Source organism: Corythoichthys intestinalis, chromosome 11, assembly GCF_030265065.1.
Source record: "Corythoichthys intestinalis isolate RoL2023-P3 chromosome 11, ASM3026506v1, whole genome shotgun sequence".
Classification (NCBI taxonomy): Eukaryota; Metazoa; Chordata; class Actinopteri; order Syngnathiformes; family Syngnathidae; genus Corythoichthys; species Corythoichthys intestinalis.
In genome coordinates, this window is record NC_080405.1 from 54,940,335 (window position 1) to 54,965,489 (window position 25,155).

At 39.3% G+C, this 25,155-nt stretch overlaps 1 protein-coding gene across 1 annotated transcript in view; it reads left to right on the forward strand.

The window, feature by feature from the left end:
- Positions 1–25,155, forward strand: part of LOC130923706 (complexin-2-like) — a 119,557-nt gene that overhangs the window by 7,733 nt on the left and 86,669 nt on the right. Inside the window, exon 2 of the mRNA XM_057849621.1 lies at positions 2,347–2,447. Within this exon, the coding sequence (XP_057705604.1) occupies positions 2,417–2,447 (31 nt within the window). The 5' untranslated portion in view covers positions 2,347–2,416. The remainder of the gene's footprint in view (positions 1–2,346; positions 2,448–25,155) is intronic.

The following is a 25,155-nucleotide window of genomic DNA, read 5'->3' on the forward strand; positions in this document are numbered from 1 at the left end:
TTTTATTATAAGTTGATCTATGTTGCTTTTTTCTTTTAATAGAAAAAAAAGACACAATGTTAGGCTGAGGCGTACTTATAATAGTACTGTTTACAGTGGCGACAGAGAGTTTGGGGGGGGCGCGAAACATTTACGTCTTCCTTGGGGGGGCGTAACAGAAAATAATTGAGAAGCACTGCCGTAGTAAGGAGTGAACCGGCGATTCACGTGGCCTGAATTAGGAAAAACATTGCAATAAAAAAATGCAAACTGGTTAAACTTGAGATTAGCTGAGATCTGTCATGACAGAACATTACTCATCAAGTTCAGCATTCGCTTAAATGATATCTGGCGCCATCTAGCCTCGTGAATGGGTATGATGTCTAGACCCCGAATATAATTTGACTCCCACTTTTTCAGTCTTATTCCAATGCAAAAAAACAGTCTTATATTTGGGCCAATTTGGTACCTGCTTTTATTGGGTAGTGAAGTAACACAAAGAATAAAAGCCAGAATATAATGCTAACATGCTAATGGATGGTATTTTTGCTAACATGCTAATCGTGTGAAGGTTGTTCAGGTTTGTCAGGTTTTTTTAGGTTATGATTTCACATTTGAATGGATGTAAAAGACGAGTGGACATAAATGGAGTCTGTGCTGTAACACCTGAAAGGGAAACTCAACTGAAAAGAAAGCGCGGCTGGCTTTACCATAGAATTACAACATGCGGCTCACTTCAGACAGCAAGCAGGCAACAATAACATAGGGATTGCGGATTGCGTTTGTTGAACACACACAAAAAAAAACACGCGATCGGGTCTGTGACAGTAGGTCGCGATCAACAACAATTGTGGGGTGGCATGGCTCAGTGGTAGAGTAGTTGTCCCCCAACCCAGAAGTTGTGGGTTCAATTCTCCGCCTTGGTGAACTCGTCTAAGTGTCCTTGAGCAAGACACTGAAGCCCACCTTGCTCCTGGTGCCGCGCCAGTAGGTGGATGGCGAGATAGTGGAAAGCGCTTTGAGTGCCTTGAAAGGTGGAAAAGGGCTATATAAGTATAACACCATTAACACCAATAAAAAACAACAAAAACAAAAAAACGAGGAAAAACTGCGGTGAGAGCCCGACATACTAAAAAAAAAACCTAACAACGAAGGGATATCAAACTGCAGCAAGCCGCCGAGGATCGGTTTAAAGACACTGCTGATTAGCTGGAATTGGATGCAGGTACTACGTTGTTACCAAAAAAACGAGGAAAAACTGCGGTGAGAGCCCGACATACTAAACAAAACCTAACAACGAAGGGATATCAAACTGCAGCAAGCCACCGAGGATCGGTTTAAAGACACTGCTGATTAGCTGGAATTGGATGCAGGTACTACGTTGTTACCAAAAAAACGAGGAAAAACTGCGGTGAAAGCCCGACATACTAAAAAAAACCTAACAACGAAGGGATATCAAACTGCAGCAAGCCGCCGAGGATCGGTTTAAAGACACTGCTGATTAGCTGGAATTGGATGCAGGTACTACGTTGTAACAGCTTTGTAACAAACTAATCTGATCAGCAGCAGAATGTGACAAAGTCAGCCCAGTCGTCATACTAGCTTCGCTTGCTAGCTAGCACAGCTATCCTCCCAGTTCAGACCAACCGCGTCATTTGCCCCAGCATGCATTACGCGCATAAAACATGGCATGATTTTTAAATCCATAGCAATAATACATGTGATTCTAATAAAATATTTTAGTGAAAGAGAACAATTTTGGCTTCTTAGAGCCTACAAGTCTTTAAGTCCCTTTAATGACATCTGTCATAAGCATTTATTAATGCTTATGACAGTGTCATGTCATAATTATGACAGTTTTATGACAGTCTTTTGAATCCACTGTCAAATAAAGTGTTACTCTCTTCAGCTAACCATCTTGTTTGACACTCCCCTCGCCCAACCACACCCTCTTTACGCCCGCCAACCGGGCCCCCAAGAGGCATGGGGGCTGCTGCACCCCCTAAGCACTGCCCCTTCCCAGACGTGTCAAATCCCACTGTAACCAAAGGTTAAAAGTGTACATCTTGTGTGCTAAATTTGCATTTTGGTATGTTTAGAATGCAAAATTCAGGTCACGTATTGAACTCTGTGGGCAGATTGTGCGATGATGTATGCAGGAAGTGTCAGGAAGCGTACTGGTTTGTTCTGGTTATGGGCACATGTTGAATACAGATTGTGCTCAGGTTGCGTGCCGGTGTGTGTGTGTTCAGATTGTGCGGCAGTACGTTGTCGTTGTGCGAACCGCTGACCTCCGTGTTCTTCAATTGCGTTGCTCTATTGTGATCCTCACAAAGCAATCCGTTCATCTTTTTGCTTTTCTTTCAGGATTTCTACTCGTCGGCAACCTTTGAATGTGACATCGTTTCACCAGGGCGGGGAATAATAAGCCATCAGCATGAATTTCGTGATGAAACAAGCGTTGGGAGGTATGATTTTGCTTGTTTTTATAATGAACCTTTGTGCAGACACGCAGCATGAGTCTGTAAATGTCAATTTTGGGGTTTTTCCGGGACTTTGCCAGTCATATATTATCATATATTTGCAATGGCATCACATCAAGATTCCGCCAAATGGTTTGGATGTCTAATACCGGAAGTGGCGGTGAATAAATTACCGTCATTTTCGGAGTATGAGGCGCCAATTTGTTTCCTTGTTGTTTTGAACCCTGCAGCTTGCTGTGTATGGATTTTTTTTCCCCCAGGCTGATGAGCTGCATGTCGATATTACGGTTGTCGAAAGAATTGAAGTATAGATACTGAAATGTATCCGGATTATGATGTTTGATTGTAAAAGTATTGACGCTTAGTTATTTTCAGAGGCAGGGTCGCCGTATAGGGGTGAAAAGTGATACTGATTCTAAGGACCGATGACCTGGTGGGGCCTACAAAGAAAATTAGAACAGTAGGTAATCGTTTGCAAATTTAAATATTAATCATTATAATTTCAATAGGAATAAAGGAAGGGTTTCTTTTTCTTGTTTTGTTTTTGGCAAAAAGTAAACACCCAGAGAGCCTATGTATAGCCAGCTAACCCCCGTATTTTCATTAAATGGTTTGGTCCACCCAGGGGTCGCGTTAACCGAATATTTTCCGTCGTTGACCGGTTTTTTACAACGGTGACGGAAAGAACTGAAGTCCATCCGTCATTTTGACAGGTTGCAATTAACACCCCAGACCACAGGGTGGCGAGTGAGCATATTAATTAGCTATTGTCTCTCTTGATGCATGACGTCGTTGGCCTTACTCGGAAAAATGTCAAGGCAACTGAGTGTCCGAAGTTTCTTCAAAAAGCCCCAAAACGACGATGGTGTTGATAAAAGAGGTGAAAAAAGAGAGACTGATGCAGTGAAGGATGACAACGAATCAAGTGAATCGCCGGTTTACTCCTCACTGCGGCGAGCAGTTGAAAACGCCGCCCATTACCAAGAAAGGCAGAATTGGTAACACGGTGAAAGCGGCATAAAGCCAAAAAAGCGGACCAGACTAGCCAGAGCCTGAAATTATTTATAGGAAAATATGGAGGGTGCCACCACTGTGTGTAATCTTTTTGCTAAGCTGAGCTCGCATACCACGGTAGCACGTCGGCTAGCGGATTGTAAGTCCATACAACTTTCTAACGATTTTTTTAAAAAATTGGAATTTGCCTTTATGTGCGTCGTATCAACGTGCATTTTTATTTAATAATAATAATATAAAAAAAAAAAAATATATATATATATATATATGTGTGTGTATATATATATATATATGTATATATATATATATATATATATATATATATGTGTATATATATATATATATATTAGGGCTGTCAAAATTATCGCGTTAACGCGCGGTAATTAATTTTTTAAATTAATCACGTAAAAATATTTGACGCAATTAACGCACATGTCCGGCTCAAAAAGTATTCTGCCTTTTGGTAAGTTTTACAGCAAGGCTTTTTGTGCTGTCCAACAGCGAACTCTTGTGGTCGCTTTGCGACATGGTTTATTGTTTTCTCACCAGTTCATTATGGCTGCACGACGTCTCGGGCTGATAATGTTGTGCTTATATGATCCTTGGACAAGATTTGTCCGTAAGTATGGTTGTTGTAAAGAATGTACATATTATGTTAGTAAGCGAAATGTTCTATTTTTTGTATGAGATGCTTTTTGTTTATGTTTAGTGAACCTGTATAGCGTGCTAAGCTAACGTTGTTGCTAATGCAATGCTTGTGTACTTTTTTTTGTAATTTTACGACGGTCTAAAGAGGACAATGGTTTGAGGCTATTTATTAATAAATCAGATGAAAAAGGAAGAAGTCTAATTATTAAGGCGTTGTTCACTAGCTGTCTAGCTTTGGAAAAAGTAGACGCTTCGGAGTGAGGACAGCATTGACAGATTTAAATGACAGTAGAGTGAAATGCCCACTACAGTCCTTATGTACCGTATTTTGAATGTATGTATATATATTAGTGCTGCAACGATTAATCGATTTAACTCGAATATTCGATTAGAAAAAATATTCGAATTAAATTTTTTTGCTTCGAGTATTCGTTTAATTAAAGTGGCGTTGTAATGGTTTATTTTGAAAGTGTTTGCATTCAGTTTTATTGATTAGGGTGGATACACTGCCATTAGGTCTGCCTCTTTTCACATGGCTGAACAAATGAGTCAACTGCTCCCTGTTAAGACTAAAGTAAGCTAAGTTTTTGTTTGAGCTAATGTTTTTATTGGACTCATAATTTAGCTTATAGGTATATTTAACCGTTTTTTATAGGAATATGTGTCTAAAAAATTTAAGAGCATTGTAAAAAAAAACTTTTGCATTTTATAGCATTTATGCTAGCGAACGTTTTCTACGTAAGTTAGCCAATTGTTTTTTTCTTGTACATAGATCCTCATTTTAAAAAAAGGATACCGTTTGAGGCTCAGCTCATGTTTTTGAATTTTTCATGTTCCTTATCCGATTACTCGATTATTCAAACTAACTAGTCCATCGATTAATTGACTACTAAGATATTCGATAGCTGCAGCCCTAATATATATGTATCCATCTTGTGTCTTATCTTTCCATTCCAACAATTTATTTTACAGAATATATATATATAATTTACAGAAAAATATGGCATATTTTATAGATGGTTTGAATTGCGATTAATTGCGATTAATTACGATTAATTAATTTTTAAGCTGTAATTAACGCGATTAAAAATTTTAATCGTTTGACTGCCCTAATATATATATTATGGGATTATATAATATTTTATCTTTATTAAATGTATTAGGATCATGGAAGGTCCCACTTGGGGGAGAAAAAAAAAAAAAAAAAAAATATATATATATATATATATATCCTGTATATACATAATATAATAAAAATATACATGGAAACACCGTACTAGCTTGCTTACTGTAATCCATGACTGCACTAATGTTAGTTACTTTATATTATATTTAGGGCTGTCAAACGATTAAAATTTTTAATCGAGTTAATTACAGCTTAAAAATTAATTAATCGCAATTAATCGCAATTCAAACCATCTATAAAATATGCCATATTTTTCTGTAAATTATATATATATTCTTTAAAATAAATGGAATGGAAAGATAAGACACAAGATGGATATATACATTCAACATACGGTACATAAAGACTGTAGTGGGCATTTCACTCTACTGTAATACAAATCTGTCTATGCTGTCCTCACTCCGAAGCGTCTACTTTTTCCAAAGCTAGACAGCTAGTGAACGACGCCTTAATAATCAAACTTCTTCCTTTTTCATCTGATTTATTAATAAAATGGCCTCAAACCATTGTCCTCTTTAGACCGTCGTAAAACTACAAAAAAAGCATTGCATTAGCAACAACGTTAGCTTAGCACGCTATACAGGTTCACTAAACATAAACAAAAAGCGTCTCATACAAAAATCTAACATTTCGCTTACTGACATAAAATGTACATTCTTTACAACAACCATACTTACGGACAAATCTTGTCCAAGGATCATTTAAGCACAACATTACAACGTAGGCGTCAGCCCGAGACGTCGTGCAGCCATATTGAACTGGCAAGAAAACAATAAACCATGTCGCAAAGCGACCACAAGAGTTCGCTGTTGGACAGCACAAAAAGCCTTGCTGTAAAACTTACCAAAAGGCAGAATACTGTCTGAGCGGGACATGTGCGTTAATTGCGTCAAATATTTTAACGTGATTAATTTAAAAAATTAATTACCGCGCGTTAACGCAATAATTTTGACAGCCCTAATTATATTGTATTATTGTGTATCTACATATAGTGACTGCATCAAGATATAGTTATTTTAAAAATTTAAGTGACGGGTAAAAATAGATTATGACCGGATTTGGAAAATGACAGACAACGAAAAAGTCTAGCGCAACCTCTAGGTCCACCCTTCCTTTGATCGGGCCGGGAGCAGCGGTGCACATTTACACCAGTTATTGACACAGAGTGTCATGTTTTCAAAACAAAATCGGGTTATCAAAAGAGGAAAGAAAAGAAATCAAAACAGGAGAGGGGTAGAAAAGGCTAACAGGATGTGACAAAGGAAGGTTGATGTCTTGTGTCAGTGTAGTACTGAAAATTAACCAGTTATCTAAGCCCACTCCAGCCCCATCTGGAACCTCGCAATGTCTATTACAATGCTCGGAAGCGAGGTCCCAGCTCACTCCGTAAGAAATACGAGATTTTCCCTGCCTCAATGAGCGACATTCACCTATTCAAAAATATGAATTCCAAATAACTACGGCATTTTTTTGGTATCCTACAGATGTTGAAGGTTGGTGTGGGAATTTTCTTTTTTAAAATGGGCTTGAATCCAGTTTGTCAAGAATTTATTGAATTTAGTTTGTCATCAATTGAATTTAGTTTGTTAACAAGGGACCTCGCTTCGGAGCTGTCGCCTATAGTGGAGATCGCGGGCTTCCAGAAGGGACTAAGCCTACTTCATAATGAAAAACTGTGATTGTTTGCCAGCTAGTATTTGCTCCACTTACATTTAATCAGCACAGCAGGCAAACCCTTAGCAAGCTCTTCATACTAAAACAGTTGTATACCGTGTACTGTAATGTATACTGTAGTATAGTTAAGTTAAAACAAAACATTTATTTTAAGTCATTCGTTATGGTATTTGCTTTGAGAATATTTCTAATAAAAATATATTTAGATTGTAAAAGATGGCCTTCAGTACATTTTTTATAGATGATATGAGTCTATTCATTAATGCTCTCTACGTATACATAAATATATTTTCATCTTAAAATATACAAAAGAACAATTGGTTAACCAACATAGAATTGCTAGTTTAAAGGTTATAAAATGCAAATTTTTCTTTATACAGTGCTCTTAACAAATGGTTCAGACACATATTCCCACAAAAAACGGCTAAATATACCTATAAACTAAATTCTGAATGCATTAAAAAACATTTGCTCAAACAAAAACTTAGCTTACGTTGGTCTTAACAAGGAGCAGTTGGATTCAGCCATGTGACAAGAGGCAGACCAGAGGGCAGTGTACCCACCCCAATCAACAAAACTAAATGCAAAAGCTTTCAAAATAAACCATTACACCACTTTAATTAAACGAATACTCGAAGCAATAAAATTTAATTCGAATATTTTTTTCAAATCGAATACTCGAGTTAATCGATTAATCATTGCAGCACTACTGCAGTATAATACCAAATAAATGACCTCTGGGCTAGGCTGTGTGAGAATTTATTGTGGGTCTTATTAGAAATATTAGACGTGCATGCCAAAATTTTACGTTTCTATTAGGGCTGTCAAACGATTACAATTTTTAATCGAGTTAATTACAGCTTAAAAATTAATCGTAATTAATCGCAATTCAAACCATCTATAAAATATGCCATATTTTTCTGTAAATTATTGTTGGAATGTAAAGATAAGACACAAGATGGATATATACTTTCAACATATGGTACATAAGTACTGTATTTGTTTATTATAACAATAAATCAACAAGATGGCATTAACATTATTAACATTCTGTTAAAGCGATCCATGGATAGAAAGACTTGTAGTTCTTAAAAGATAAACGTTAGTACAAGTTATAGAAATGTTATATTAAAACCCCTCTTAATCTTTTCGTTTTGATAAAATTTGTAAAATTTTCAATCAAAAAATAAACTAGTAGCCCGCCATTGTTGATGTCAATAATTACACAATGCTCATGGGTGCTTAAGCCCATAAAATCAGTCGCACCCAAGCGCCAGCAGAGGGCGACAAAACGCCAAAAAACATAAGTAACAAGTTGGCATTGTACTGTGCTGTCATTTTAATCTGTTTGAGCGGGGCATGTGCGTTAACTGCGTCAAATATTTTAACGTGATTAATTTAAAAAATGAATTACCGCCCGTTAACGCGATCATTTTGACAGCCCTAGTTTCTATATGTTAACAGGCTTCACGGCTGAACCTCAACATGCATGGAATTAATCAGGAAGACGTGTTGACTTTCGCAAATTGAAAGCCCATAAAAACAGCTATTTATTTGTCCTATGAATAATAACGAGGGGGAAGCAAAGCCATGTCACGAAGGCTCTAATAAAGATGTCTCCTAATCAGCCAGCCTCTCATTTTCCAACACGTGATACAATCGCTCCCAGGACGCCGCATTATCATACGGCGGAAACCTGACGATTGTGTAGAAATATCATGTATGAATTCCACGTCTAAATATGAAGACGGTGAAGCGCTTTGTGTGCCTTGGAGAGTGTTTGAGCCTTCTTAGGATTGACTAACAGTCCATTCACTGGAAATGGGACACAATTAAAGGTAAGCCTTTGGGGAAAAGATGAATATTACCCGTCATTTATTTAACTCCTTTTTTTGCGCTAGTGTTGTGTAGTCCTGGCCTAACAATAGCGTTCGAGTGTACGCTAGTGTGTGTTGAGTGCGGATGCAGGTAGTCCCTGGGTTATGAATGATTTGCGTTATTACGCTGGCAACGTAAACCGAATTTCCGAGTAAGTTGGAATTAACCCTTTAAGTACCCCTCAAAATGACTATTCAAAAAGCCCAAAAGTATTGTATTTTGTTTCTCATTTGCGCCCAAAAACGTATAAATACATTCTATTTTTAATTGTTTTAGTGTCCCAAAGACGTATTTATACGTCTTTTCTGTTTTTTTTTTTCTGTTTTTTTTTTTCAAAAAAGACATCTCTGGGTTCTGATTCAATTGAGCGCCATAGCACAAAGCTTAAAATCCATTTTAAAGCAATAAAACTGGCCAATGGAGTGCCGACGTGCAGCCAAGCTTGGCATTGAAGAGACAGGACACAACAGTGTACCCTCCTTTGTTTCGTTGAAATAAGTCAATGCTTTGACCTCTCAGGTGCACTTTTTTGGCTTTGTGCCGCTTTCCCCGCTTGCATACCGAGTGTCCGACATTCTGAACTTTCCACGCTTATATTTTTTTAACCCTGCATTAACCGTCGATGGGATGTTGTGCTCGTCGACAGGTTTACGTCATCGATGACGTCTATGTCGACTAGTCAGGACAGCTTATATGTACGTGTATATATATATATATATATATATATATATATATATATATATATATATATATATATATACAGTGCCTTGCAAAAGTATTCGGCCCCCTTGAACCTTGCAACCTTTCGCCACATTTCAGGCTTCAAACATAAAGATATAAAATTTTAAATTTTTGTCAAGAATCAACAACAAGTGGGACACAATCGTGAATTGGAACAAAATTTATTGGATAATTTAAACTTTTTTAACAAATAAAAAACAGAAAAGTGGGGCGTGCAATATTATTCGGCCCCCTTGCGTTAATACTTTGTAGCGCCACCTTTTGCTCCAGTTACAGCTGCAAGTCGCTTGGGGTATGTTTCTATCAGTTTTGCACATCGAGAGACTGACATTCTGGCCCATTCTTCCTTGCAAAACAGCTCGAGTTTAGTGAGGTTGGATGGAGAGTGTGTGTGAACAGCGGTCTTCAGCTCTTTCCACAGATTCTCGATTGGATTCAGGTCTGGACTTTGACTTGGCCATTATAACACCTGGATACGTTTATTTTTGAACCATTCCATTGTAGATTTGGCTTTATGTTTTGGATCATTGTCCTGTTGGAAGATAAATCTCTGTCCCAGTCTCAGGTCTTGTGCAGATACCAACAGGTTTTCTTCCAGAATGTTCCTGTATTTGGCTGCATCCATCTTCCCGTCAATTTTAACCATCTTCCCTGTCCCTGCTGAAGAAAAGCAGGCCCAAACCATGATGCTGCCACCACCATGTTTGACAGTGGGGATGGTGTGTTCAGGGTGATGAGCTGTGTTGCTTTTACGCCAAACATATCGTTTTGCATTGTGGCCAAAAAGTTCAATTTTGGTTTCATCTGACCAGAGCACCTTCTTCCACATGTTTGGTGTGTTTCCCAGGTGGCTTGTGGCAAACTTTAAACAGACTTTTTATGGATATCATTGAGAAATGGCTTTCTTCTTGCCACTCTTCCATAAAGGGCAGATTTGTGCAGTGTACGACTGATTGTTGTCCTACGGACAGACTCTCCCACCTCAGCTGTAGATCTCTGCAGTTCATCCAGAGCGATCATGGGCCTCTTGGCTGCATCTCTGATCAGATTTCTCCTTGTTTGAGAAGAAAGTTTGGAAGGACGGCCGGGTCTTGGTAGATTTGCAGTGGTCTGATGCTCCTTCCATTTCAATATGATGGCTTGCACAGTGCTCCTTGAGATGTTTAAAGCTTGGGAAATCTTTTTGTATCCAAATCTGGCTTTAAACTTCTCCACAACAGTGTCTCGGACCTGCCTGGTGTGTTCCTTGGTTTTCATAATGCTCTCTGCACTTTAAACAGAACCCTGAGACCATCACAGAGCAGGTGCATTTATACGGAGACTTGATTACACACAGGTGGATTCTATTTATCATCATCGGTCATTTAGGCCAACATTGGATCATTCAGAGATCCTCACTGAACTTCTGGAGTGAGTTTGCTGCACTGAAAGTAAAGGGGCCGAATAATATTGCACGCCCCACTTTTCAGTTTTTTATTTATTAAAAAAGTTTAAATTATCCAATAAATGTTGTTCCACTTCATGATTGTGTCCCACTTGTTGTTGATTCTTGACACAAAAATTAAATTTCATATCTTTATGTTTGAAGCCTGAAATGTGGCGAAAGGTTGCAAGATTCAAGGGGGCCGAATACTTTTGCAAGGCACTGTACACTGTATATATTGTGCATTATTATTATTATTTTTGTATATATTGTTACTTTGAGATATATGGGTTAAAAAATCCATTAAACAGGATTTTAATTTTTCAAAATATTAGTAAATTAAAACATAGAGCTGCAACGATTGATCGATTAATTAGAGCAATTCGATTAGAAAAACACATTCAAATTAAAATTTGTTGCTTTGAGTATTCGTTTAATTAAAGTGGCATTGTAATGGCTTGTTTTGAAAGTGTTTGCATTTAGTTTTATTGATTTGGGTGGACACACTGCCCTCTCGTGGCAAAAGTGAATATGACATAACTCATTTCACATGGCTGAATCCAAATGCTCCCTGTTAAGACCAACATAAGATAAGTTTTTGTTTGAGCTATTTTTTTTAATGCATTCACAATTTAGTTTATGGGTATATTTAGCCGTTTTTTGTGGGAATATGTGTTTGAACCATTGGTTAACTCATTTGCTCCCAAAAACGTATAAATATATTCTATTTTTAATTGTTTCACTGTCCCAAAGACGTCTTTATACGTCTTTTACGTTTTTTTTTTTTTTTTTTTTTCCAAAAAAGACATCACTGGGTTCTGATTCAATTGAGCTCCATAGCACAAAGCTGAAAATCCATTTCAAAGCAATAAAACTGGCCACTGGAGGGGAGTAGCGCATTTGGCAAGACCCGCAACCCTATTCAACAGCAACGAGAGGCCAAGCCGCAAAGCCGGGGAAGAAAACGAAATGCAAACACTTTCAAAATAAACCATTACAATGGCACTTTAATTAAACAAATACTCGAAGCAACAAAATTTAATTCGAATATTTTTTTTTCTAATCGAATACTCGAGTTAATCGATTAATCGTTGCAGCACTAGTATAAAGTATGAGTTTTTTTCCCCTTAATAAATTGCCGAGGTATGGGAACGGTAGCGTGCGGCGAATTAGCTGCAGGCAATTATCTCGGTATCTTCATGTGAGCTACCAGTGCACGGTCACGCTCCATCTGCTCACACCCGGGCCCGACACTTCAATTCCGGCCAAGGTCGCTTCCGTTCCGTGTTCCGCTGCGAGGGTCTCTGAAAGTGCGACGCGGGGGGTGCGTCGGGTAGAGCGTCAGGAGTCCGAGCGTGCACGTAAAGCGACAGCAGGTTGCTGGTGGTTGTTGTTGACGACTGCAGTGGTGCGACAACCTCCGCTGGAGTAAAATGTCAAACCGTTTTTATTCTACTGTAGTAAGAAGCCTTTGGTTTTGATTTATGTAATGGCAATCGTGCCTTGGTCAGACGCTGCTTAACTCATTGGTTTCCAATGACAGTGCAAGACGTCCAATCCATTTGAACTTGGAGGGTGTTGAAATTCGCCCCCCCGGCCCAGACGCCCACGGGAACAGCACCAGCCAAAACAAGTGCCGCTCGGCTGACGCTGCTCCGCGTGCGCCCGCCGGGAAGGCCGAAGCTCGCGCGTCCTCTTATTTTAACCCTTTGTACTGACTCCATGTTTCAAAAGCTTGAAGAACACTCATCGAAAACAGGTTGACAATTTATTCGTCGACAATGGTAAAAATAAGGCAAAAACAGACGACGGAGGGACAATTCTGGATCCAAAACAAGGCTACATGTTTCCGAGCAGAAAAAATCTATGTTATCTCAGTGTCCAGTCTTTTTAAAGTCTTTGCTGAGGCGGGCCTTGTCGAAGGCGTTTCTGGGCGTTGCTTTTGGGTCATCTCCTCTATGGCCGGTTTTGGGCGGCTTAGGTTCGTGCGCGGATTGGGACGCCCGCTATCAACTTTGCTGTCCGGGCTGGTTGTACTTGTTTTAGGACAAAGCGCTTTGTCCTTGGAGTTTGCTGGGAGAGCTGATTGCCAGAGTTGGTGCGTCAATCTTGTGATAAGACGGCATTGTGTATCTCTTCTATTTCTTCTCATTAAACTACGGTGTTCTATTTATTTTATATTAGTAGTGTAGTCCTACCGTAAATATGAAAATGATACTATTTCCTGATTAATTATATTACGTGTGTTAGAGTAATGCAAACAGTTAGACGGTGCCTTTGAGAACCTGTACCATATGTATGTGTTAGACTATATATATATGTTAGACTAATGCAAACAATTATTTGGTGTGTGCGATGATGATATCCTTTCCCCTTCAAGGGTTAGCAACGAATGAATGAACGTTTTGAAGGGAAATGGTAATTTTGCTAACATGCTAATCATTAATCATAGAGATACCTGTTTTTATTCGGTGCTAACTAAAACAAGAAAAGCAGGTAGCCTATGTTTATGATTAGCAGTGGTAATTTTGCTAACATGCTAATTGATCTATTGTAGTGACCTATACAAGCTCGTTACATAATTCACTCACTGAGCTAATGTTGGGGGTGTTAGGTTCCAGAAGGGAACTCTTTGACAGGCGGTTTCTCCCAGACACAGACTCACTTACATCATCCGCTATTGTGGTGACCCCGACATTTGCCTCGTCGAAGTCTCCAAGGGCGGACACTGGCGTTCTTGAGCTGGCGATGTTCAGTGAGCCTTCTGCAGCCTCGTGGTTAGCGTGCATGGAGGGGCAGTTAGCCCTCTGAGGTATTTTTATTGATACCATATGCCTCTACCACGTGCTGTCTGCGCTCGGGTACCTGACGGCGACAGAGTTCTGCGTTTTTTTGTCTTTGCGCCGAAGGAGGAAGTATGTGGGGCTCAAGGCGCACCTTCTCATGCTCTTTGAACCGTTGTTCGCATTAGCGACTTCCAAGACGCCTGAGGTGTCCATCACGAGGGCCCTACTGTCCGTGGGTCCCGATGACGATGGCGGCACTTCCGCCCCGGTTCCTCGCAGTCTGACTTTTCCGTTCCAGTGCCCACGCCTTCACAGCTTGCTCACGCTTTGGCGCTTCCCAACGCCGATGTTGTCGCTCCGTGGCTATGTTGGGGGTAGATACAGACTGAAGACCCGCCAAGGTTGATTTGGGGACATTTGGGGGACACGTTCTGTTGATATCAGGTCATTCCCTGTCGATTTGGGCACACAGGTTTCTTTGCCATTGAAAACGAATGGGAAATTTGGACGTACATAGCCGTCAATGGCATTGACTTACATATGGGTCAATGGAATCCAAGTACATTGGCAACAATAGATTCGACTTACATGGTCGTCAATGGCATGGACGCGCACAGCCCTCATTGGCATCCATGTACATGGGCGTCAATGCAATGTAAATGCCATTGGAATGAATAGGAAATTTGGACATACATGGCTGTCAATGGCATCCCATTAGAAATTAATTGAACACTTCCTGTTGCATGGCTGTCAATGGCATCGACTTACTTAGGCGCCAGTTGAATGTCAATTGGCTGCAATGGTAAATGGTCAAAAATAACAAGAGCCTATTTTTGCCGGCTATGAAAATGAATGGGAAATTTGGACGTACATAAGTGTCAATGGCATCCCATTAGAAATGAAGGGGCAAGTTGTTGGCAAATTTTGGGGGAACCGTAGTTTTTAGGCAAATTCTGTATACAACTTTTATGCCCTTTACTTTCCTGAAAATTTTTATGTGTAAATTTTGCGATTTGGTAAAAAATTGCAGGACGAGATGCATTTAAAAAAAAAAAAAATAAATAAATGAAAAAAAAAATATATATATATATATATATATATATATATATATTTTTTTTTTTTTTTTTTTTCCGAAAAATTTCCTGCGTTGGGCTAAAATTCTGGTCAATTTGATATATGAAAGGTGATGGTCGGTCAAACGCAGGGGTTGATTTGTGCCGGATCCTGCCGGAACAAGATCCGGCACCTCTTGATTTTGGCCTCCCTGTGTTCCCGGACTTATTTTGGGCAGATCCGGCACCTCTCGTGTATGGACAATAACAATAATATGTGGACCGGCGATTTCCGTGGCTAGTTCGTTGTCGCTCCTTCGTCCGGTTCTTCCTTCGGGGAGGTGCTGTAGTGTATAAAAACAGGGACGCCTCGGATCGCTGTTACATGGAGTCTTATTAACCAAACAAATTTCAGTGCAGGACAGCCCGCACAATTTGTAAGGCGGTGGGAACTTTGGGGCCAGAGAACACGGGGGGGCAAAAGAATGGGTTTTACAAGTTAGACCTGTAGAGAAACTAATTGCTGACTGTGTACTGTAAGTCCCACCTGCGGTTATGTGGGCAATTGCCCGTGCTGTGCAGAGGATAGCCTAAATAATTGTAAATTGTTGTCATAACATTTATATTGTGGATATTATCTGAAATCCAGCCTTGTAGGTCCCACAGCTGGCAAGTCGGCATTTGCTTGTTGTTTTCAGCAACATTTTCTGCGCATGTTCCAAGACCTGTGCCCATCCCGTCATCCCTGCGCTGTCATATGTACTTTGTGTTCCGGCACCTTATGATATACAAATTACGCACTGGTCAAAGAGTTTGGGCTGTTTTGGCCGAAGAAACGCCATTCAAAAAAAATAAAATAAAATAAAATAAAATAAATTATGATCTAAATAGACGAAATTTGTATGAGATTTTATCGACTAAAACTAGATTAGCACATTTTGAAATGACTAAAATAGGACTAAAACTAATGGGTATTTTAAGATGAAAACAAAAATTAAAAGGGCTGCCAAAAAACATGCCTCCCAGCATGCATTGCAGCACTACAGATGTAGATAACATTCAAACTTCATGTTCTGTGCTAATTATTTATTCAGTTGTTTCATTAATTGCTTGTTATGCTATTTAGTTTGTTGTTACTTGATGATTTTAATTTTGTTTTGAAACCGTGATTTACAATGACCTTTAATTTAATCACCTGCCATTATTTTTTCATGAAGCGGATCTGCTTACATACTGTAAGCGTGGACTGTGTATCACTGCCTCATATGTGCCGCAAAATAGCAGATTGCTAATACAATCCAGTAGGGCTGCAGCTATGGATTATTTTGGTAGTCGATTAATCGATGAACTAGTTAGTTTGAATAATCAAATAATCGGATAAGGAACATGAAAAAACAAAATACCTGAGCTGAGCCTCAAATGGTATAAAAAATATATATAAATAATAGGGCTGTCAAACGATTAAAATTTTTAATCGAGTTAATTACAGCTTAAAAATTAATTAATCACAATTAATCGCAATTCAAACCATCTATAAAATATGCCATATATGTCAATAATTACTTACACAATGCTCATGGGCGCTGAAGCCTATGAAATCAGTCGCACCCAAGCGCCAGCAGAGGGCGTCAAAACCCCATAAAACACAATTAACAAGCAGTTCACTGTACGGTCATTTACATCTGTCTGAGCGGGGGGAGTGTGTTAATTGCGTCAAATATTTTAACGTGATTAATTAAAAAAATTAATTACCGCCCGTTAACGCGATAATTTTGACAGCCCTAATAAATAAGGATCTATGTACAACAAAAGAACAATCGGCTAACTTACATAGCAAAAGTCTGCTAGCTTAAATGATACAAAACACTATAAAAAACATTAGCTCTAACAAAAACTTGTCTTATGTTGTTCTTAACATGGAGCAGCTGGATTCAGCTATGTGAAATGAGTCAGACTAGAGGGCTGTGTATCCACCCAAATCAATAAAACTAAATGCAAACACTTTCAAAATAAACCATTACAACGCCACTTTAAATAAACGAATACTCGAAGCAGCAAAATTTAATTCGAATCCTTTTTTTCTAATCGAATACTCAAGTTAATCGATTTATCGTTGCAGCACTACAATCCAGGTTGGAGGCAGCAAATATTTTTTAAAGTGTTGAAATTCGCCTCCCCGGCCCAGACGCACCCGCGGACAGCACCAACCAAAACAAGTGCCGCTCGGCTGACGCTGCCCCGCGTGCGCCCGCCAGGAAGGCCGAATCTCGCGCGTCCTCTTATTTTAACCCTTTGTACTGACTCCATGTTTCAAAAGCTTGAAGAACACTCACCGAAAACAGGTTGACAATTTATTCGTCGACAATGGTAAAAACAAGGCAAAAACAGACGACGGAGGGACAATTCTGGATCCAAAACAAGGCTACATGTTTCCGAGCAGAAAAAATCTGTGTTATCTCAGTGTCCAGTCTTTTTAAAGTCTTTGCTGAGGCGGGCCTTGTCGAAGGCGTTTCTGGGCGTTGCTTTTGGGTCATCCCCTCTGTGGCCGGTTTTGGGCGGCTTAGGTTCGTGCGCGGATTGGGACGCCCGCTATCAACTTTGCTGTCCGGGCTGGTTGTACTTGTTTTAGGACAAAGCGCTTTGTCCTTGGAGTTTGCTGGGAGAGCTGATTGCCAGAGTTGGTGCGTCAATCTTGTGATAAGACGGCATTGTGTATCTCTTCTATTTCTTCTCATTAAACTATTGTGTTCTATTTATTCGATATTAGTAGTGTAGTCCTACCGTAAATATGAAAACGATATTATTTCCTGATTAATTATATTACGTGTGTTAGAGTAATTCAAACAGTTAGACGGTGCCTACGAGAACCTGTACCATATGTATGTGTTAAACTAAATATGTGTTAGACTAATGCAAACAATTATATGGTGTGTGCGATGATGATATCCTTTCCCCTTCAATAGGAACTTGACATGTTTGTTAGAAAACATTTGGGAAGCGTGGCGTGAGGATTTTTTTTCAGGGTATTTTTCCCTAAGGTGATTTGGTGCCCCCACAAATCGCCCTAGGCAACAGCCCTGCTTGCTTATGCTCAGGGCTGACCCTGCTGGGAGTGAATGAGCATTGCAAACAACCAAATTACTGGCCATTTTTTGGGGGGGGCATGTAAAATGTTTCCCTTTGTCAGCAATTCCATATATTTAGGTTTAATTGCTTGAAAAAAACAAACATAATATGGCGTGAAACAGCTTCACTGTGACATGCATTCGTTTTCATGGTTTTTCCCTTTTCCTTACATGCTCGGGCACACACACATCATTTTCCCTGGTGCCTGCCTGATTGAAGTTTCCTCGCCTCGCCCTTCACATTTACAGTAATGGCGGCCGTGGGAGGCTGCTGGGCGTGAAGAAAGGCCGTGAGAAGTGCAGGATCGACACCGGTGGGATGGATTGATGGATGGAGCGTGTGATGATTTAAAAGCCGAAGTGGAAGGGAATGGAAAGGAAGTCAGAAGAGACAAAACATCCTGCGTTAACAGCTTATAAAAGGACCAATTTGCCCCTTTTCATCTCCTTTCGGGCCAGAGGACAGAGGAGGAGGCGGGGTTGCGGAGGTTACAGATGCAGTCGGCTTTTTACGAGTACTTCTGATGTGGTGATAAATCCTCACCGGCACGGGAGTCATGAACACCCTCTCACAGGCACAAACGGACACTAGCACAAGCAGTCCACACTATGCGCGCATCACTCTTCCTGACTTGCAGATTGAATCAATTTGTCATTTGTCCACTTTTTTTCACAATGAGCTACAGTTTTGGCCCGAGGCCTTACAAGTGCGAGTCTATGAGGGGGTCCGCCAACGCGGTTCCGATCCACGTTCATGTTTTATGCATGTGGAGACATTGTGTTTACACTGACAGGCCTTTACCGGTGTCCTTCCTTCATTAACATCTTCGTTATCATGATACCCGCTAGCAAACGTCATGGGGAAAAGTCCCATGTTGCTCCACTCTACTCCACACACACATTAGGGGTGTGACAATATATTGAAATGGTGATGTACAGTGTTGTCAATCTTACTTTAAAAAAGTAATTAATGACAGTTACAAATTACTTCTCCCAAAAAGTAATTGCGTTAGTAACTGTTACCTGAATGTAAGAGTATTTAGTTACTTGGCAAAGTAACTGTTGATAATTTTCATTTTTTTTCCTCAAAAAAAACAAAAACAAAAATAAACAGGTCACACAATGTGAAGTTTAACACTAGAAAATAGAGATGTCCCGATCCAATATTTGGATCGGATCGGACGCCGATATGGGCAAAAAAATGCGCATCGATATCGGATCGGAACACGGAAAAATTCTGATCCAGACTTCCGATCCAGTTTTTTTAAAAATCCGGTCCGGGTTTTCCAGCGCACCGATTTACATAATCCAGTTTTTGCTTCGGTTTCCCTAAAATCCGGTCCGCATTTTACGGCACACCTTCAACACACTACATTTACATTACCGTCTCCCAATTTACCGAGAGACTTTATTGGTAAAAATGTCAGCTGTGTGGGATCATTTCACCTTAAAGGACGACAAAGACGAAGAGACAGAGTGCAACATATGCCACAATAAAGTCAAGCGTGGTGGTAAAGCTGTAAGAAGTTTAAATACAACAGGGCCGGCCCAGCCTATACGCATACTATGCAGCTGCTTAGGGCCCCGGACCACAAGGGGGCCCCCAACCTGGCAATTGTTTAATTTATATTCTATTTTGTTTACTACAGTTTGCTTTATCTGACTTTTGTGAGTTTTGATACTTGATTACAGGCTTAAAAAAATAAAAGTTCCTTAACTTCTTTCTTTCCTCTTTTAGAAAAAGGTTTGGTGCTATCTACTGTAAGTACTGACAATCATTTGGGGTGAGAAGTTTGAAGTATGCAGTGCAACAAAATCTGATTAATATACAAAATATGGGAGTATGGGTTGGATTGCATGTATGAGTTTCACAGTACACGATGACGAAATGGTGGGCCAAAAATATGGGCCCCTATGCATTATTTTGCTTAGGGCACCCAAATGGCCTGGGCCGGCCCTGAAATACAACCAACCTAATCAAGCATTTAGCGAAATACCACCACAAACAATATGAGGAGTATGTTAAGAAAACCGAAGACAAAAAGAAAGGTCATACGCAACTAACACTGGCAGAAACTTTTGCTATACGTGACAAACTGGCACTCGACAGTCCCAAAGCCCAGGGAATAACAAGAGTCATTGCCTAAGAATTCATTCTGGATGACGAGCCATTATCTCACATGAGTAAAGACGCGCCATCCAACACTTAGAACCACGGTACAACATGCCCAGCCGTCATTACATCCTTGAGCGATTCGGCCGTGGAAGATTCGAGAACGATTCACAAACATCCAAATTCTGATTATTGAAATATGTCAAGTAAAGCGGAACTAATACACAGCGCGGTCTTCGGGACGCAATGAGAAACTGACCGCATTGCGTCCCGAAAGTAAACATCATGCTTGTCATAGACCCGGGTAATGCCAATGCTCAACTCACGGCTTTAGCTCAACTTATGCCGCTGGATAAAAAACACAAGAATACCTGACTGCTGCTGACAGCCGCTACAAACTACGTCAACGTCGTTTTACCGGAGATAATAGATATCATATGTATATAGAACTTAGATGCAAAACTACAGACTCGACTGCGTTAGCAACATTGAAGTATTGAAAACCAGATGCGTTAGTAAACAGCCGCCATCTTAAAGCAGGAGACTTCCCTAGTAGGCTGTTGTGAACCTTCCAAGCGAACCTAATTAACTTTTTATATCTAAAATACTCCATCAATCGGCAAAATCTTGACTTGAATCTATCTTCAAAACCGTTTTAAAACAATTTTAACAACTTTAACAGTTGATTCGCAAAATGAAATGAATTTAATGTAGTTTAAAGCTGCTGATACAGAATGGGGACTTGAGTATTATATTCACTGTTTTAAAATGTTAACTTGATACTGAAATAGTCATTTATTTAAACCTGAGAGGCTTTTTAATACAATTTTTGTAACTAATGCACGAAACATTAAAAGCATCTAATAGCTTGGGGGATTTATGGGATTTTCCACTGAGGTTGTTGGTGTGTTTTGCTTTTTTAAGAGTTTACAATGTTATTTGCACGTTTAACTGACTGACTATGCCATTTCTGTTTGTTATTTATAATGTTTTGTGTTTGTCATTGAATAAACAGGTCAGTTTCTTGTTAGCAACCGTTGTGTGTTATTCAAACTCACCTAATTCAGCTGGTTAGTTGTTATCAAGAGTACTAAAACCTTTTTCAACATGAGTCTGACAACTAAGTAAGGAGGCTAAATAACTTTAAACTTTAACACATGCTCAGATAGGTCGGTATCGGCCAGTATCGGTATCGGATCGGAAGTGCAAAACAATATCGGTATCGGATCAGAAGTGCAAAAACCTGGATCGGGACATCCCTACTAGAAAACCCAGCAGAGGCCGACTTGGCCTTTCCCAAGACAAACACTCCTATTATTCCCTAGCAATGGCCGATTTGGCTTCTGCTCCGTGACTCGTGATAGTTTGTGTCAGTTCAAGTCAAGCTACATTTATTTAATTACATTTATTTATGAAGTTTGAAACGTTTTATTTTTTAAGTAACTTGTCCTATACTCCACACATAACGACAGAAAGAATGGCCTAGAAAGAATGGCCAAAATGTGTACATTGTTTTGAAGAAGAAAAAAAAGTGTTTTAGAACTGCAATTTGAGTGTAAAGCAGGAATTGTGTCTATAGTTTAGAAGGACTGAATCAGGGGCATGGAGTATGGATTGTGGTCATTGTGTCTGAAGTCAATGTATGTCTAGTGGTTGCATTTCCATATGAACGGCTGTTATCTGTACGACAAGGACTTGCCAATTCAAAAGCACTAAGGTCATTTTTGCCACCTCTGGGTTTTCTGGGGGAGAGGCCATATCGGCCATTGTTTAGGACTAGTAGGAGTACCAGAATTCTCTGGGACTTCTAGTGTTAAAGTTTTTTTTTTAAGGTTGTTCCGATCATGTTTTTTTTTTGCTCCCGATCCGATCCTGATGGTTTTAGTTTGAGTATCTGCCGATCCCGATATTTCCCGATCCGATTGCTTTTTTTTCTCTCCCGATTCAATTCCAATCATTCCCGATAATTTTTCCCGATTATATACATTTTGGCAATGCATTAAGAAAAAAATGAATAAAACTCGGACGAATATATACATTCAACATACAGTACATTAGTACTGTATGATTTTATTATGACAATAAATCCTCAAGATGGCATTTACATTATTAACATTCTGTCTGTGAGAGGGATCCATGGATAGAAAGACTTGTAATCCTTAAAGGATAACTGTGACTTTGTATATTGTGACTAAATATTGCCATTTAGTGTATTTGTTGAGCTTTCAGTAAATGATACTGTAGCCATGCCCAAATGCATGATGGGAAGTTCAACCATGACTGTGCGTAGTGCTACCAATTGATATATCTTCTCTGCGTTGGGAAATAACCTAGGGTGTTAAGAAAAAGATCATTTTCTACCTTGCTTCCCCACATTGCTTCCCACGATATTTCTAATCCTAGGGAGAGGGATCGTAAGGCTTTAACCAATTAAAAAAATGCTCCAAAGGCTGCCAAAATTCACTCTACTCATTTTACGCAGGCTTTTAGCTCTCTATATAGGTAAAACGGCGCCATTACAGATTGAGCGCGACAATGCGTGGGTGGGTCGTGCAGCGCATGCATTAATTGCGTTAAATATTTTAACATGATACAGTTTTTTAAAAAATTAATTACCGCCGTTATCGGGATACATTTGATAGCCCTACCTTAAGCCTAAACTAAAGACTCTGGATGAGTATTATGTCTGTAACGTTAAATACAATTAGAAAACGATTTAATTAAAAAAAATATATATTAAAAAAAGGCATGTCCGATATTTTTTTGCCGATTCCGATACTTTGAAAATGACGTTATCGGACCCGATCGATCGGCATCGAACATCTCTAGTTTTTGGGGGGGACAATTGGCCCTAGCCCAATTCTTTACCCTAAACTTAACTAGACACAGGGCTATTGCGGATATTACGATAACTAGATAGTAACCTTTGCTATGTGTGGAACTCATTTAATGCTGTGAATCAACTGTTAAAGTTGTTAAAATTGCTCCCGTTATTGGATTAGTTCCCTTCTGTGTATTCGACATGTATAAGTCTTAAAACATTTTCATCATTTAAAGATAGATTTTAGTCAAGATTATGCCGATTCAGGAGCATTGTGGATAAAAAGTGACTTACAGTGCCCTCCATAATTATTGGCACCCCTGAAAAAGATGTGTTTTTTAGCTTCTAATATATTTTTTTAAATTCAAATAATATGGGGCCTTAATGGTAAAAAAGAGAAAAATCCAACCTTCAATACAAGTGCATTCATTCAGTGGGGGAAAAAATCCCACATAAGGAAAAAATTATTTGACATCAAATAATGTGTGTCACAATTATTAGTACTCCTGGTGTTAATAATTTGAATAATAATTTTTTAACCCACTTTTGCCAACAAAACAAGGTGTGGGGACTGAGATGGCCATGGGAGGAGCTTGATTTTGTGTCTGGTGAACCATTTCTGTGTAGATTTGGCCATATATTTAGGGTCATTGTCTTGCTGAAAGACCCAGTGACGACCCGTCTTCAGCTTTCGGGCAGAGGGCAACAGATTTTGATTTAAAATGTCCTGCTATTTCGAAGCGTTCATGATCAATGCCAAGCTTGGCTGCATGTCGGCCGTGAATGAACACCTAAAGCGCCGTCACCCAGTTGTAATTTTGGAAGATGACAGGAGACAATTACAAACTGGCATATCGTAAATCCATCGAACTAAGACATCTTTTTTTGAAGTTGCTAAGCCTGTCGCCATAGGCAATGAGTCCATTTATTGAACGTTAACTAAAAATGAGGGCGGTAAATTTCACGGCTGCGTTTTATCGCCATGTGCGCGAGTGCGCGCGTGCTGATGGCATATGAGACTCCAGTTCCTTTTGTTCATAAACCCGCTGTAGAATTAAAGTTCAGACATACAAAATAAGAAAACACATCTATATTAAACACTGTAAACGTTAGCATTGCTACATAAAGGTGAATGGGGAAAAAAAACAACCTACTTTAGCCTGCTGTAAAACATTGGCAGTCTTCTCTAAAACGGAAACTTGCGGTTAGAAGTAGAGATCCCGATCGATCGGGTCCGATCACGTCATTTTCAAAGTATCGGAATCGGCAAAAAAAAATCGCACATGCCTTTTTTAAATATATATATATTTTTTAATTAAATCGTTTTCTAATTGTATTTAGCGTTACAAACATAATATGTTACACTCATCCAGAGTCTTTAGTTTTGGCTTAAGGTAGGGTTATCAAATTTATCCCGATAATGGCGGTAATCAATTTTTTAAAAAATGTATCACGTTATAATGTTTAACGCAATTAATGCATGCGCTGCACGACCCACTCACGCATTGACGCGCTTAATCTGTAATGGCGCCGTTTTGCCTATAGAGGGAGCTAAAAGGCAGCATAAAATGAGTAGAGTGACTTTTGGAAGCCTTAGGAGCCTTTTTTGAATTGGCTAAAGCCTTACAATCTCTCTCCCTACGATTAGAAATATCGTGGGAAGCAATGTGGGGAAGCAAGGTAGTAATTGATCTTTTTCTTAACATCCTGTGTGATTTCCCAACGCAGAGAAGATATATCAATTGGTAGCACTATACACAGTCATGGTTCCACTTCCCATCATTCATTTGGGCATGGCTACAGTATCATTTACTGAAAGCTCAACAAATACACTAGATGGCAATATTTAGTCACAATATACAATGTCACATTTGTCCTTTCAAGAATTACAAGTCTTTCTATCCGTGGATCCTTCTCACAGAAAGAATGTTAATAATGTAAATGCCCTTTTGAGGATTTCTTGTCATAATAAACAAATACAGTACTTATGTGCTGTATGTTGAATGTATATATTCGTCCGAGTTGTATTCATTTTTTTCTTAATGCATTGCCAAAATGTATATGATCGGGAAAAATGATCGGGAATGATTGGAATTAAATCGGGAGCAAAATAAAAAGCAATTGGATCGGGAAATATCGGGATCGGCAGATACTCAAACTAAAACGATCGGGATCGGATCGGGAACAAAAAAACATTATCGGAACAACCCTAGTTAAAAGGTGACACTTCAA